This window comes from Rattus norvegicus, chromosome 8 (assembly GCF_036323735.1).
Source record: "Rattus norvegicus strain BN/NHsdMcwi chromosome 8, GRCr8, whole genome shotgun sequence".
Taxonomy (NCBI): domain Eukaryota; kingdom Metazoa; phylum Chordata; class Mammalia; order Rodentia; family Muridae; genus Rattus; species Rattus norvegicus.
The window spans coordinates 92669780-92682449 of NC_086026.1; the positions used below are offsets into that span (position 1 = coordinate 92669780).

Here is a 12670-nt window from a genome sequence, read left to right on the forward strand (position 1 = left end):
ATTCTAAGTCCATAAATAGTATATATATGCTGAAAAGAGATTCCTATCTCACAGTACAGTCAAGAATGACAGTCACTGTGGAAAGAATTATATGGCACTCACCCTCAGTTATTACACGCAAATCTCCCTCAGTTGGTTAAGAGTGGGACACCTTAGTTCTAAATTCTTTCCTAACCATGGCCCAATGTTTCATTTATTTCTGCACAGGGGTAATATGTTTATCTCTAGAATTAAATAAAACATTAAGGCTTAAACAACAAACAACAGGCACTGCGAAGTAAACTGGAAAGCACTATTTTACAACTTATTTGTAGGAAATAAAGGGAGGCCTTGCTTCTGAAACTCTGAGTACTATACAGAGTACAAACTCAATTCTGGAATTCAGGGAAGTGCCATACTGACCCTATTTATTCTGCTGTTAAAATCAAACATTTGTCTTGCATATTTAATGATTGTGTTTCTGGTTTTCAAAACTTAAAAAAATTTATTTTATGATATCTATCAACAAGTCCATATTTATCATTTCACATTAAAATGCCTACATAAAAACAATCAAGCTAGATGAGACGATATTTAGGTTGTGATGCCATATAAACTTTACACTTTTGAATTCCTAAAGTAAAACAATTTTTTAAAAAATCATTTTAACCCGGATCAAGACTTCTATGTCTACATGCAATTATAAAGAGCTGATTATACAATCTCAACACTTCTAACCAGGTATTCCCTAACGTTCATACACTGGAATTACATAAATACATACAATAAATTCTTAACTTATTTATTTTTACATCTGGACAACAGCCATACCCCCAATCATCCTGTTTCTCTTCAGAAAAGGGCTGGCCACCTATGGATGTCAACTAGTCATAATAAACATATAGTAATTTTAACAGATAATTCAATGTAGTAATTCTTTCACCATTACAACTATCTATCACGTATTTTCATTTTATCACCACAGTTCCATGAGAAAAAGAGGCATCATTTCTGTTGTCTAGGTAACAGCTGTAAGCTCTCAGTACTAATAGGGAGAAGTAAAGCGTTTGTGCTGGTAAAGCTTTTTGTTTGTTTTTGGTCATCTTGTCGCAAGTTATCTGGGAAGAGGTAAGACAGTAAGAAATTGCTCCCATCAAATGTGCACACAGTTAGCTCTATCGGGGACACTCTTTTGATTGATAAATGTCGATGTGGAATGTAGTGCCCTTGTGCAGGTAGGTCCTGGACAAGGCAAGTAGCCGAGCAAGCAGCACACATCCTTCCTCCATTGTTTTTGCTTCAGTTCCTGCCTCAGCTTCCCTTCATGAAGGACTCTAATCTGTAAAGAAGCCCTTCCCCTCCCCACGTTGCTTTTGGTTCATGGTGTTTACTACAGCAATAGAAAGCCAACTAGCAGAGTTAGTAAAAAATTCTATCATATTGAAAACTAAGAGATTTACTCTACGTTACAAAACAGGTAAAGAATAGGTAGAAGAATGAGTCAGTTCTTTTCAGGTTTATGTTTGGTCTCTTTCCATCCTACCAGTTTCCAACTTGAGTTCTTTGTAACTGAATAGGTGATGAAATCATGAATGAATGAATGAATGAATGAATGAATGAATGAAGAAATGAAGCCCTGCAATGAAAACAGTTGTATAAAAGTAATCTTAGAAATACTCACTGGATATTCAAGAAGATCCACAGGCTGTCGAAAAGGTTCTGAATCTTCACATTGAAATATGAGATTTAATAACTCTTGACATTGCTTCCTCCATGCTTGAATATCGTAAGACTGAGCTCTGTTGCGTAACCTCCTTCTAGGTTGATGATCCTGAAATGAAGATGCACAAGTAGCAGCACGAGTCTTATGTGTCCATTTGTGCATTCCTTCGTTCGTTCCTTCACTCATTCATGGGGCAGGGCATGTATACTTACACTCACATGGGAGGCCTATGTGACACATCCGGTACCTTTCCTCGGGAGCCATCAACTTTGTTTTCATTTTAAAGTATTATTTTACTTTTGGCAGGCTTAGGACTTACTACTTAGGCCAAGCTGGCCTAAGACTCATAGAAATCTGCCTCTCTACTACTGAGATTAAAGGTATGTGTCAGCATGCCCACAGATTGAATTTATTTTCAATTATATGCATGTGAGCGAATATCTGCACATAAGTACAAAGGTTAGAGGCATCAGAACACACCCTGAAGTGACTGTTAACTGTCCCAACATAGGGTTAGGAACCCAACTATATGTTCTCTTAACCAGTGAAAACATCTTTGTTCAGCATCTCACAGTGACAATGGGCTCACTGGCTAGCAAGCCTGAAGGAACCTCCTGCCTTCACCTCCCCAGCACTGGAATTACAACTGAGCTACTTTTATGTGGGTGCTAGGGATTGAACTCTGGTCCTGATGCCTGCAGAGCAGGAACTGTCCTCACAGAGCTGTCACACGAGCCACAGGCTGTGCTTTTACTACAAGGTTCCATACTGAAGCCCAGACTGAGCACTCCTGATCTGAAAGCTTGGCAGAAGAAGTGGTTTGTATTTCAAGTCTCTTTATTTTGTAATATTTGCATAGTATTTATTGGTTGAGGAATTCTAAATCAATCCAAACACCAAAATAAACTTTTTGAGCATCATTGCTCAGAACTTAAAAGTTTTTTGAACACTTGATTTTCAGATTAGGGATGTTCAAACCCATGTAAAATATAAATCTTTCTCAGGAAAATACACATAAAAATTATTTGAACACTTCAGTTACTTTTAATATTAATTAAGAATAAATAAACTTTCAGTATACTTAATACAACAAAAATTTCTGTTAAAAAAAAAAAGCAAAAGTGATTAGAAACGAAAATGCTGTTACCTTCCTTTTTCGGGTAGAAGTTCCTGGAACATCAGCATCTTTCTCTTCTTCCTTTTAGGCAATAAAACATCCAATCTATGAAACATCCTAGACCTTATCACTTGGTAGTTTTTTTTTAGAAAATGAATAATGCACTTGACTGAGGAAAGTCTCCACCCATTAAAATTTGTTTCAACCTCAGGTAAATTCTAAATATGATAGCAACAGTTAATATATAGTACTGGGAAAAGTGATGCTCTAATACTTTAATCTGAAAACTATTTACATGTAAATCTTATTTAGAATTCTATAATATGCAGTGTTAACTAATGTAGCAATCACAGTGAAGTAAGTTACATACCTCAGAATCAGACAAAACTTTCTTCTTCATGGAGTTGTAAAGTGGAATTATGTTATAACAAGTCTGATCCCTAAATAAAAGAAAATGTTGATGTCTGATTAGAGCTATGTGAATTTTCTTTAAGAATTTGTTCCTAAGATTAAAAACTTTAAGCCAAACAATTTTGGCATTTGCTGATTACACTTTCCATATACATTTAGTTCATGTCCTTTATGACTGATTTCAATGTGAAAAATTCAATTCGCACTTGATTTAAGGTAAAGAATATATATGGTCTTCTAATTCCTGTGACTATCCCATCTTAAGTGGAAGTATTCCATAACATATCTTTAGTCGTCTCCTATGACTTTCTGTCTGACCTAACTTCCTCAACACTCTCCTGTACTGTTTCTCTCTTTTTCCAACAGCACATCGCCTTTACAGTCATGAGGCATCTCAAATTTTCACTGTCCCTTTCTCTTTAAAACTCAGTGGTCTGCTACTGTGAATTCTAGCCTTACATTTCTTGGTCCCTTCCCTTTTCTCATTTCCATAAACTAAGCCTCACCCACTCTTGATCCATGGTAACAGATGTTTATGCTTTTCATCTTGTCTTGAGATTTTATCAGAAGATACTATACTGAAATGAATATTTTGAGGCACAGTGTAAAACAAACTGAGTATATCAAAATACTTCAACATTTATTTGCTTTTAGAACTCATATTTTAGGAAGTCTACATCCTAAAAGTTAAAGGGATGGCTCGTTAAAGAGTGCATACTGTCCTTCCAAAGGACCAGTTCAGTTTCCAGCATGCTTATCAGGAAGTTTACAACTGTTGACACTCCGGCTCCAGGGGATCTGACACATTTCTGAATGGACAGACATTTGCATAAACACACCCACGCAGACACATATACAACAACACAGTAAAGGTTTATCTTTTCGAAAAGATTAGTTCCTTAGGTTGGCAATCAAGGAACTTGATGATTTGATTTGGTCCAACCCAAAAGTACAGCAACACCTATGACTTCATTTGTAATCTCGACTGCACGAACTCATTCTTTAAACAAAACAGTAGAGCTGATCTGCTGGAGAAGAGGAACACACATGCTATGTGTGCATAAGGGCAGAGGACAACTCGATCCTCTCATTTCTCCTTTCCACCTTGTAGGCACTTGGAATTGAACTAGATCATCAGGTTAGGGTCTAAGACCCTTATCTGCTGAGACGTCTCACTGAGCCCTCAACTCTTTCTTCATCATTTTTTTCAACTTCAACTCTTTTCATCATTTTTACCACTTCACATAATTCTTTCTCTTACCTTGAATGAATTTCCTGACCTACCTCCTCCTGAATTCATCAGCATCTACTTCATCTGTAAAAATAAGATTCTTCGACTATGTACTAGTATACCAAGTTTGCTACTTTTGTAATTCTCTGATTAGCCCATGTTCACTAAACTATAAATCATAAAACTCTACTACAGAACAAAAGTATAATTATTCTATCGCCAAGTACTTATTACATCACTTTGTACGTATGTATTACTTAAAATATTTGCTGAATAGTCAACTGAAAAAGTACAATCATCAAAATTTCAAGACCTAGCTATCTTAAAATCTATTAGCTACAAATTTTATTTATTTAAAAAAAAAAAAAACAGAAAAAAACTCCACCACTATCAGCACCACCAAAACTATAGGCATTTACTTTAGAGCTAATTCTTTAAATCTGCCTGGCAGTGGTGGTGCCTGTCTTTAGTCCCAGCACTCAGGAGGCAGAGGCAGGTGCATCTCTTGAGTCTGAGGCCAGCCTGGTCTGCAGAACAAATCCCAGGACAGCCAAGGCGACACAGAGAGACCCTGTCTGGACACATAACCTTCACTTCACGTTAATGACTATGTTCTTGATGGTATTGGTGTCAGAACCCAGGGTTTTCCAAAAACAGTGTTCAATCACTCAGCTATGTCTCTAGCTGCCAAGTAACTATTTGAATGGAATGTGTTTTCAGAGACTAATCCAAGTAACATTTTTTTCTTCTTCATTTTAATATGAATTTATTATGTAGTTTTAAACAGTTTGAAAGAGATGTTATAGAGAAGTTTCCCAGGTACTCAATAAATGTAACTAACCTCACTTAAGTGGTAAAAAGCCCCCAAACACCAGACAGAAAAAAGTCACAAGATGTTTTCAAAGGGGGTCTCACATTGTAACCACACAGTGTAACTAAGTCAAATAACCTTATAATTATTTAGCTACTCATATTAATTTTGCTAATTAACCCTATAAATAAAATACCTGTAACTTAGCAAAAAACCCACTGATTTCAAGAATAAGAGATAAATCCTCAGGTTATGTTCATAGAACAATAGTTTTTCAACCTTCTTAAAGTTGCGAACCTTTAATACAGTTTTTCATGTTAACCCATGGGTAACCCAACAATAAAATTATTTTCTTGCAACTTTAGAACTTTCATTTGTTAGTGTTGTGAATTGTAATGTAAATATCTGATATATAAAGGATATCTAGTATTGATCTTCAGAGGGTTCTAAACCTACAGGTTGAGAACTACTGTTTAAAAGCCTGAATATTTTCTCTATTTTATTACAATAAAATGTGGTTGTAGCTGAGTGTTTTTATAAAATTCAATACTACATCATTTTAAACAAAAGTAGCAAAAAAAAGTCCCCAAAATGAATAGTGACATTAATATGCAACATTTACATTTAACTATATTTTATATAGTTAAGTTAGGCATCTGGCTTCAATATCTAAGGCTTAATGCCTTCTTAGGGTACATAATAGCTGAGAAAAGGAGGAAATGTGTTTATGTCTACTATCCATACTAACTTATGGGACTGTTGATTAGAATGCAAACTTTGTAAAGGATTTTTTTCTCCTTTTGAGATGTCTCCTGAGGTAAGACGGTAGTTCATATCTGTAATCCAATTTCTGGAGGCATAGGCAGGCAGACTTATGAGTTGAAGGCCAGGAGGACCCAAAACAGTAGGAAGGAAAGAAGTGTCTCTTAACATTGCCCAAATTGTTCTCAATCTTGCCTCAGCCTCCCAAGTAGCTGAGGTGACAAAAAACCTTGGAAATTCAAATTTACCTACCTTGCTGTACTGCCTAATATGTTAAAATGAAAACTTTGCAAATCAAATGGCAAGGATTCATTTTAATGTGCAAATTGGCTAAGGCAACCTTCCAAAGCCTTACATTACCTCAATTGGAAACATCAGATAAAAGAATCTCTGCCACCTGTAGCATGGTCTTTATGTGGGTCACCCAAACATCTGGAGCAAGGGCTGTTCCTGAGTCTGTGTGCCTCTCTGTGGATCCTGCACCCCTAAATAAACAGCACTCTCTGGCCTCAGTGGGAGAGGATATACCTAGTCCCACAGGACCTTGACGTGCAGGGTATAGGGGTCTTCCTTTTCTAAGGAGAATGGGGAAAGGACTTGCATACAGGGATCCTGGATGGAAAGGAAGGGCTGATACAGGGTGTGAGGTGAATAAATAAATAGATTCAATAAAATAAAATAAAAGCCACTAGTCACTCGATTCCAGAAGATCTGACACCCTTTTCTGGCTTCTGTGGGTACTGCATATATGTGGGCCACACACATTTGTGAAGGTAAAGGTAACCATTCATACGAATGTTTGAAGGTGTGAGCTTTTTTCCTGATCAGAGCCATACTATGTAGCCCTACCTGGTCTTAAACTCTATAGCTAGACCACGCTGGCCTCAAATTCAACTATTTCTACCTTCCTAATGCTGGGCTGAAAGGCAGGAGCCATTAAGTGTGACTTAATTTTTTTTCTTTACACTAAGATTTTACAGTTTAAAAGAGGAACTATGCTTACATGATAACACCATCTATGTAAAAGATGATTGTAAACTGTTTACACATTAGCACTTTACACTTTAAATTAGTTCACATTTTAAAATCATGCCATCACTATAACATTATACTAAAGCATGGATATATAACTCACTTAATAAAATGCAGAAGAAGATCGGTCACAAATTTAGCAGACTTCACAATTGGACTTCCTGGCTCATTAAATGTTCGTGTATTATGTTCTATATATCGAACTTCCCACATTAGGGATGAAAAGCGCCTGAAAGAAAGAAAGAAAGAAAGAAAGAAAGAAAGAAAGAAAGAAAGAAAGAAAGAAAGAAAGAAAACAAACAGAAATCTTTATAAGTGTACAAAATTTAAAATTAAAACAAATTACTATTAAAACAAATTACTAAAATCTTAAAAACATCTCTAAACCTAGGATAGTGAAAACTATTCTCAACAATAAAAGAACATCTGGGAGAATCACCAACCCTGACCTCAAGCTATATTACAGAGCAATAGTGATAAAAACTGCATGATATTGGTACAGAGATAGACAGGTAGATCAGTGGAATAGACACAGAAATGAACCCACACTACCTATGGCCACTTCATCTTTGAAGCTGAAATCAATGGAAAAAAGAGCATTTTCAACAAATGGTGCTGGTTCAACTGACAGCATACAGAAGAATGCAAATCGACCCATTCTTATGGCCCTGTAGAAAGCTCAAGTTCAAGCAGATCAAGTAGCTTCATATAAAAACCAGATACACCAAAAATAATAAATGAAAAAGTGGGGAAGAGCCTCAAACACATGGGCACAGGGGAAATTTTCCTGAAGAGAATACCAATGGCTTATGCTCTAAGATCAAGAATCAATAAATTGGACCTCATAAGATTGCAAAGCTTCTGTAAAGCAAAGGACACTGTTGTTAGGACAAAACGGCAACCAACAAATTGGGAAAAGATCTTTCTTTACCAATCCAACATCCAACAGAGGGCTAATATCCAATATATACAAAGAGTTCAAGAAGTTAGACTCCAGAGAACCAAATAACCCTATTAAAAATGGGGTATAGAGCTAAACAAAAAATTCTCAGCTGAGGAATATCGAATGGCTGAGAAGTACCTAAAGAAATGTTCAACATCCTTGGCCATCGGGGAAATGCAAATCAAAACAACCCTGAGATTCTACCTCACACCAGTGAGAATGGCTAAGATCAAAAACTCAGGTGACAACAGATGCTGGCGAGGATGTGGAGAAAGAGGAACACTCCTCCATTGTTGGTGGGATTGCAAGCTGGTACAACCATTCTGGAAATCAGTCTGGAGGTTCCTCAGAAAATTGGAGATAGAACTACCCGAGGACCCAGCTACACCACTCCTGGTCATACACCAAAAAGATGCCCCAACATATAACAAAAACACATGCTCCACTATGTTCATAGCAGCCTTATTTATAACAGCCAGAAACTGGAAACAAACCAGATGTCCTTCAACAGAAGAATGGATACAGAAAATGTGGAGTATACAATGGAGTACTGCACAGCTATCAAAAACAGTGACTTCATGAAAGAAAACATCATTCTCAGAGAGGTAATTCAGTCTACCAAAGAACACATATGGTACGTACTCACTGATAAGTGGCTATCAGGCAATGAGTTTGGAATACCCATGATACAACTAAGAGACCACATGGAGCTCAAGAGGAAGGAAGATCAAAGAGTGAATGCTTCAGTCCTTCTTAGAAGGGGGAACAAAATAATCAAGGAAAGTAAAGACTGGGAGGAACTTGGGAGGAAGAGAGAAGGTGGAAGAGAAAAAGAAGGGGCAGAATCAGGTGTGGGAGGAGATGGAGGAATGTACAGAGGGTCAAGAAATTGAGCACAGGTGTGTAGCAATGGGGAATGGGGAACTGGGGGTAACCAACAGAATGTCCCAGGTGCCAGGAAAGCAAGAGCCTGCCAGGACCCCACGGGATGAAATTAGTTGAAATATCCCACAAAGGGGAAGGAGAACCTGTTGAGACCATATCCAGAGGTTAGGCATGGTCCCCCAGTTGAGGGATAGGGCCACTCACTCATCTCCAAAATTTTAACCCAGAATTGCTCCAGTCTAAAGGAAATACTGGGACAAAGAGTGGAACAGAGACTGAAGGTCAATCAGAGACTGCCTGATCTGGGTATCCATCCCATATACAGTCACAAAACTTAGACATTAAGAAGTGCTTGCTGAGAGGAGCCTGTGTGAGTGTCTCTTGAGAGGCTCTGCCAGATTTTGACCAATACATATGTGGATGCTCAAAGCCAATCATTAGACTGATTGATCACAGGGACCCTGATGGAGGAGTTAGAGAAAGGACTGGGAGGGGTAACCCTGGTAGCCCTTGGTCCTGTGAAGACTTGATGCCCCAGTATAAGAGGAATGCTAGGGTGGTGAGGCGGTAGTGGGTGGGTGGGTGAGCAGCCTCACAGAAGCAGGGAAAGGGGGGATAGGATAGAGGGTTTGCAGATGGGAAACCAGGAAAGGGGATAACATTTGAAATGTAAATAAATAAAATATCCAATTAAAAAAAATAAAACAAGTCTATAAAATAACAATAAAACTCAGTTTTTATAAAGAGAAAAATATAAATTATATAGAAAATGTCTGAAATAAGACATAGCAGACTATCAACAGTGCTGCTTTTCAGAAGGGGGTTTCTATGGGAAAAGTGGCAGAAGAGGGACAAGGTTATAGCCTTTACTGTTTGTTTTCCCTAAAATGCATGTTATCACTTCATCTCCCCATTTCTACACAAAAGGAAATAATTTTAATTATACTACTAGTAACTAACATGTAAAGATGAAAGGCAGTCAACAGACTGTTTACAAAACATAAAAAGATAAAGAGAATCTGCAAGGATCCTAACTAGGTATTATTTCCAAATACTTGGCAATGCTAAAAAATTCTGGTATTTCACAATTCTATTTCTAAAAGCAAAGATAATCTGAAGACATTTTTTGAGAACACAATGAACCTGAGTAACAGTTAATCTTATTTACTTGTGAACAAATATGATTCTACAGAATAAAAGCATGTAATTGTAGCCATGGGAATTCCTATACATATGCTTAAAATGCTGATTGTAATAATTATGTAAAATAAGGCATTACGTTACTAGCAGACAAAACTTATAATGCATGGTATTAGGAAACACAAATGATAATGCTACAACAGGCAGCAACTGGACCTCACCCCAGTGAGAACACCTTACATCAAGGTGTGCTCTGTTTCACTCTGCTCTGCCGTCTCACCCACCAATGCAAACAAGGCAGAAAGACAGACTCTTCCAGGTCACATGTCAGTACTACTGCTGTGAGAAGGCCCAAGCTAGTCAGTAAGGACAAGGTAGTGTTCTCAGTGCTATACCCAAGGTTCTAACTCAGCATCAGAGATGCAACACTACATTTTATACAGAAAAACATCAGTACATAATATAAATTAAAAACCTTAAACTTAAAAAACTGATCATAAAAGAAATTTTAATATAATTATTATGTACATTAAAACAAAACACACAACCCCCCAAAAGATCCCTAAAAACTCACTAGCAGTCAAAACATGCTACCCAAAAGAAGCAAATTAACCATAATAGCTTAAACAAAGCTATAAAAACTTTTATAAATCCTTTCTAATTGTATTTTCATAAGCATTTAAAAATCTCAATAGACAAAATTGAGAAATTTATAGAAAATCTATTAAATATTCTAGTACATTAGTGAGAAATGAACCTTTAGGCTTGACTTATAGAATGCCTATGATAGAATCAGTATTCACTCATAATCCCATAGGTCAGCAGCATCAACGCTGTAGGGAACTCTCAAGAAATGCAAAGTACAAGGACCTAATCTGACTTGATTTTAACGATTCCTATGGAATTCACGTCTATCTCTGTATAGCCAAAACTCAGAAACATTCGCATAGACTTTTAGTAACTGGATAAAAAAAAAAAAAATCCATTAGTGTTCTTTTGTTATTGCAAGAGCAAATGGCTCTAACCTGTAAAACCTGTTTTCCAGTCTTTGTTTAATGGTACTTAGGTCCGTTGGGTATGCCACCACAGTGCAATACATGGGATAAGCTTGAAGATCCACAGGAGCCACAAATGCAGAAGCAATATCTGAAAAAATAAGGTTAGAAATCTATTTTCTGTAGTGTAAAATTTGCTGGTACATTAGGATGAAGAAATATAAATATAAATTTATCAACACAAGAAAAATCGAGCAAAACCTAGAACACAAGATCATTATATTTTTTAAGCTAGTTTAAACTTAAAATATTAATAAAGCTGTTTAAGACAGTATTTATAAGATGACTTTTATAGTTTCCACTTTATCAGACTGAGGTTGGGTAGACGGCTCAGTAATAGAGTGTGTGCATGAACAAAGCCTTCAGTCTGATCCTTGGCATATGAGGAAAAAGAGAAAATCAAAAGACAAAACTTCTACATACAACAGTACGCCCAGAATTTTCAGTTCTTACTCTTAATTTTTGAGTATTACCCTATGTCGTTTTAAGTTGATTTTGGACTGCTAGTATGTACTATAAATACCATTACAATCTCCAGCAGAGTCCAGATAAGCAAATTTTTTGTCAGTTTACTTTTATTTTCACATACCAGAAATATAAGACCATATTCCATTTCTTTCCCTTTGTAAAAACCTATGTGCCAAATCATAAGAAAACAAGCATAGCTACCCAAATAATTAAATATAACTTTGAATTACCTTCCTCTTTCAGTTCATATCATGTCCATTGAGTTTAAGAACTTTACAAATATGGCAGACACCTAAAATGTAGCTACAGAAAGTTCATGTAACTTAGAAGGATTTCTATACTACTGTTACTAGTTACTTACCTAGTGTCATCAACTGATTTATTCCTCCAACAATTCTTTCACATTCTTCATCCCTGGGATTGGCTCCCCATTCTCCATCAAGAGGTTTATAAATTAGTGACCTACATTCAACATCAGTTAAAGGAACACTGGTACCCAGTTCTTCTGGAAACACAGCTGAAATGCAGGTAAACACATCAATCAATGAACAGTAGTAATTAGTGAAGAGTTTTTCTTTAGAAATAATTGATGATAAAAAAATTACAATTTTCACAATGGGAAAATGTTTTAAATAGAAATGTATTCTTAACAAAGATATGACATTTAAAACTAAATGGTTATTTATATCTAATAAGTGTATTACAGTCCAATTTTATACCTCGAAGAGAAAATTTCTACAAAAGAATTTCAATTTTTAATCTATCTCCTAACTCAACTACCATTTAAAAAAACGTTAAAATTTCAATAATATTTTAATCAAATTCTCAAATTTTCTAACAAAAATAGAGAATTACGAATGCTAAGAGAAGTTTTAAATCTTCCATTTCTGAAATGATGCTTTTCATGTCTACATCTTTAACTCTGTACATAAAAAATTTTCAAGGAATGTTAAAGACTCTGCAAATAAACCAGGTTATTTATTTCCTTTAAAACGAACTACAACAGAATCTAAACACTGTATGCAATCAAATTAACTATGTGCGTAGGTATGTGCACCCAAATAAAACCAAATTCCATCAGAACCATCAACAGACAAAGAGGCATAAAAATAG

The 12670-nt window shown here is 36.2% G+C and overlaps 1 protein-coding gene across 6 annotated transcripts in view; it reads right to left on the reverse strand.

Moving 5' to 3' along the window:
• The window catches only part of Phip (pleckstrin homology domain interacting protein), a 114209-nt gene that overhangs the window by 12890 nt on the left and 88649 nt on the right, over window positions 1-12670 (reverse strand). For all 6 annotated transcript variants that reach the window (XM_039082539.2, NM_001427740.1, XM_063265554.1 and 3 more), the window contains 6 exon segments: window positions 11919-12074; window positions 11060-11180; window positions 7170-7295; window positions 3190-3259; window positions 2850-2900; window positions 1661-1810 (listed from right to left, as the gene is read on the reverse strand). In XM_039082539.2, the coding sequence (XP_038938467.2) occupies window positions 1661-1810; window positions 2850-2900; window positions 3190-3259; window positions 7170-7295; window positions 11060-11180; window positions 11919-12074 (674 nt within the window).